Source organism: Crocuta crocuta, unplaced genomic scaffold, assembly GCF_008692635.1.
Source record: "Crocuta crocuta isolate KB4526 unplaced genomic scaffold, BGI_CrCroc_1.0 scaffold344, whole genome shotgun sequence".
NCBI classification, from domain to species: Eukaryota; Metazoa; Chordata; class Mammalia; order Carnivora; family Hyaenidae; genus Crocuta; species Crocuta crocuta.
This window is the reverse complement of record NW_027533081.1, coordinates 1197479-1200691: the sequence shown is the minus strand read 5'-3', so window position 1 is coordinate 1200691 and position 3213 is coordinate 1197479. Positions and strand designations below refer to the sequence as shown.

At 49.5% G+C, this 3213-nt stretch overlaps 1 protein-coding gene across 1 annotated transcript in view; it reads right to left on the bottom strand.

Annotated features, from left to right (window-relative positions):
- Positions 1-2354, bottom strand: part of KLHL22 (kelch like family member 22) — a 32683-nt gene extending 30329 nt beyond the window's left edge. The window contains exons 1-2 of the mRNA XM_077745889.1: positions 2312-2354; positions 792-1057 (exon numbers count right to left, since the gene is read on the bottom strand). Of these exons, the coding sequence (XP_077602015.1) occupies positions 792-1018 (227 nt within the window). The 5' untranslated portion in view covers positions 1019-1057; positions 2312-2354. The remainder of the gene's footprint in view (positions 1-791; positions 1058-2311) is intronic.
- Between the last annotated feature and the right edge of the window lie 859 nt (positions 2355-3213).

Sequence of the window (3213 nt, the reverse complement as noted above, 5' to 3'; positions counted from 1 at the left end):
AGAGAGAGAGGGAGTCACAGACTGAAACAGGCTCCAGGCTCTGAGCTGGCAGTCAGCACAGAGCCCGACACGGGGCTTGAACCCACGAACTGCGAGATCATGACCCAAGCGAAAGTCGGACGCTTAACCGACTAAGCCACCCAGGCGCCCCATCAAGCATTGACTTTTAAATAAAATTGGAAAAGGGGGGCTACGATTGGCTGATTCAGTCAGAAAAGCATGCGACTCCTGACCTCGAGGTTGTGAGTTCAAGCCCTGTGTTGGGTATAGAGATTACTTAAAAATAAATAAATAAACTTAAAAGAGAAATAGGAAAAAAGAGAATGTGCCCCCAAAATGGGAGAGCTGAAAGAAAAACAGATTTGAGGGGCAACTGGGTGGCTCAGTCGGTTAAGTGTCCAACTTCAGCTCAGGTCATGATCTCACGGTTCGTGGGTTTGCACCCTGTGTCGGGCTCTGTGATGAAAGTTTGGAGCCTGGAGCCTGCTTCGGATTCTGTGTCTCCCTCTCTCTCTGCCCTTCCCTTGCTCGTGCTCTGTCTCTCTCTCTTTCAAAAATACACAAACATTTTGAAAAAAGAAAAGAAAAACAGATCCGAAAACCCCTCTGGCCCCATTCTCTGTTGGGGAGTCATCACAAGCAGTGGGAGAAGCTTGGGGAGAAGCAGGGGATTTGGCGGCTCCTGGCTGGTCCCTGCCACCAGGTCACTGTGGGTGCCAGCATGACTACCTAGTGGAGCCAGGATTATCTGTTACCTTATTCGTAAGAACAGAACATGTGACGTAACTCACCTGAAGTAATCGCAGGACGCAGCCAGCAGGATTCGATGCGCTTCGATGTGCCTCCCCTCTACCACCAGGACCACATCGAAGAGGATTCCACTGTCCCGGAGAGCCAGCAGCCCCCGGAGCAGAGCCTGGGAGTGCTGTGCACTCCGGTAGGTGTTGTTGACACAATGTGGGTGTGAGGGCTGCACAGGCAACTTGCATAGCTGAGTGAACTCCTGCTCCTCCGCCATCCTGACCACCACACCAGACCTCACCACTGCGGCTGTCAGCTGGCAAGACAGAGGGGACAGGGAATAAGCCACGGAGGCGACACCACGCAGTACACAGACTGGCCAGCTCTGCTCCCCTAAGTGGCACCTGCTGCTCCTGGTACTTTGGATCCTCCCACCAGCACACCTGTGCTTCCCCTGTGATCTTTTTTTTTTTTTAACGTTTATTCAGTTTTGAGAATGAGAGACAGAGAACGACTGGGGGAGGGGCAGAGAGAGGGAGACACAGAATCTGAAGCAGGCTCCAGGCTCTGAGCTGTCAGCACAGAGCCCGATGAAAGGCTCAAACTCACGAATGCTTGAGATCATGACCTGAGCCCAAGTCCGGACGCTTAACTAAATAAGCCACACAGGCGCCCCTCCACTATGGTCTTAACCCCCTGAATTCCCTCTACCTTCCCACTGCTCATCTGAACCTGGGGCTTCCTTTCCTGATGACCTGTGCCCCTTTATCTCCAAGATTCTTCATTAAATTTTATGTCTTTTAGCATCTCTGGGTAACAGAAGGGTTCTGGAGATAGACTGAACTCTGGGCCCTGGCCCTGCCACAGACTCACTGCATGATCCTCAAATAAAAAAGAGGGAAATAAAGGCACTTCGCCTGTTGGGGAAGCCTAAAACTGGTAAACAATGAATATAAAGTACCAGCACAGAACAGGTTCTCAAGAGCTTTTCCTCTCTGCCATTAAGAAAGAACAAACCAAAGGGGCGCCTGCGTGGCTCAGTCGGTTAAGTGTCTGACTTCAGCTCAGGTCATGACCTCACGGTTTGTGGGCAAGCCCCGCATTGGGCTCTGTGCTGACAACTAGCTCAGAGCCTTGAGCCTGCTTTGGATTCTGTGTCTCCCTCTCTCTCTGACCCTCCCCTGCTCGCGCTCGCTCTCTTAGAAAACAAAAACAAACCAAAAAAACGCTACAAAAATAATTTAAAAAAGAAAGAACAAACCAAGAAAGAACAAACCTGGGGCTCCTGGTGGCTCAGCTGGTTAAGTGTCCTACTTCAGCCAGGTCATAATCTCATGGCATAAACTCATGAATTTAAGCCCTGCATCGGTCTCCATGCTGACAGCTCAGAGCCTGGAGCCTGCTTCGGATTCTGTGTCTCTACCTCTCTCTGCCCCTCCCCCACTCATACTCTGTCTCTCTCTCAAAATATGAATAAACATTTTTTAAAAAGTTTTTTAAAAAAGGAGAGAGAGAAAGTACAAAATTGGGTTCCATCATGTAGAATGGATGCATAAAAATGACAACAGACCTGAGTGGTGACCAGGAGACCCAGAGGAGGTTCCAGGATTTGTCTTCTTTCTTTCTTTTTTTTTTTTTAAATTTTTAATGTTTTATTTATTTCTGAGAGAGAGAGAGACAGAGAGAGACAGCATGAGCAGGGGAGAGTCAGAGAGCAAGGGAGATACAGAATCCGAAACAGGCTCCAGGCTCCGAGCTGGCTGTCAGCACAGAGCCCGACGCGGGGCTCAAACCCACGAACTGTGAGATCATCACCTGAGCTGAAGTCGGACGCCTAACCGACTGAGCCACCCAGGCGCCCCGAGGATTTGTCTTCTTTCATCAAATTCTGAGTCAAGCACAGTAACTTCAACTAGACCTGCTGCATTCAAGATCATCTGCATCATGTTTTTAACTCAAGCTTACTTTGTAGTAATTGAGTCAGCATGTTCAAAACATGCACACTGATAGGAGTTGGAGCCTCAGAAACCCAGTCAGTAAAACAAACCTACCTCAAACGCTTGGGACACTCACTCTGAGTTAGGGGAGCACCTAGTCCTGCACTGTGCTGTGGAATGGAGCTATACACTCTCCAGGCCATAGCACTGTCACACCTAGTCAGTAGGCAGGAGTCCAAGGGTCCCCAGCCACATCTGCCTCCCACCTACCACTATTCCACTATCCCCTCCCCCAAATTAGTTTCTTCTTCAATTCCCTGTACTATATCTTTAGGAGAAAAAATTATAGGGGTGACTGGCTGACTCAGTCATGCAATTCTTAATCTCAGGGTTTTGAATTCAAGCCCCCTATTAGGGCATGGAGTCTACTTTAAAAAAAAGAGAGAGGGGCGCCTGGGTGGCTTAGTCGGTTAAGCGTCCGACTTTCGCTTAGGTCATGATCTCGCGGTTTGTGGGTTCGAGCCCCGCGTCGGGC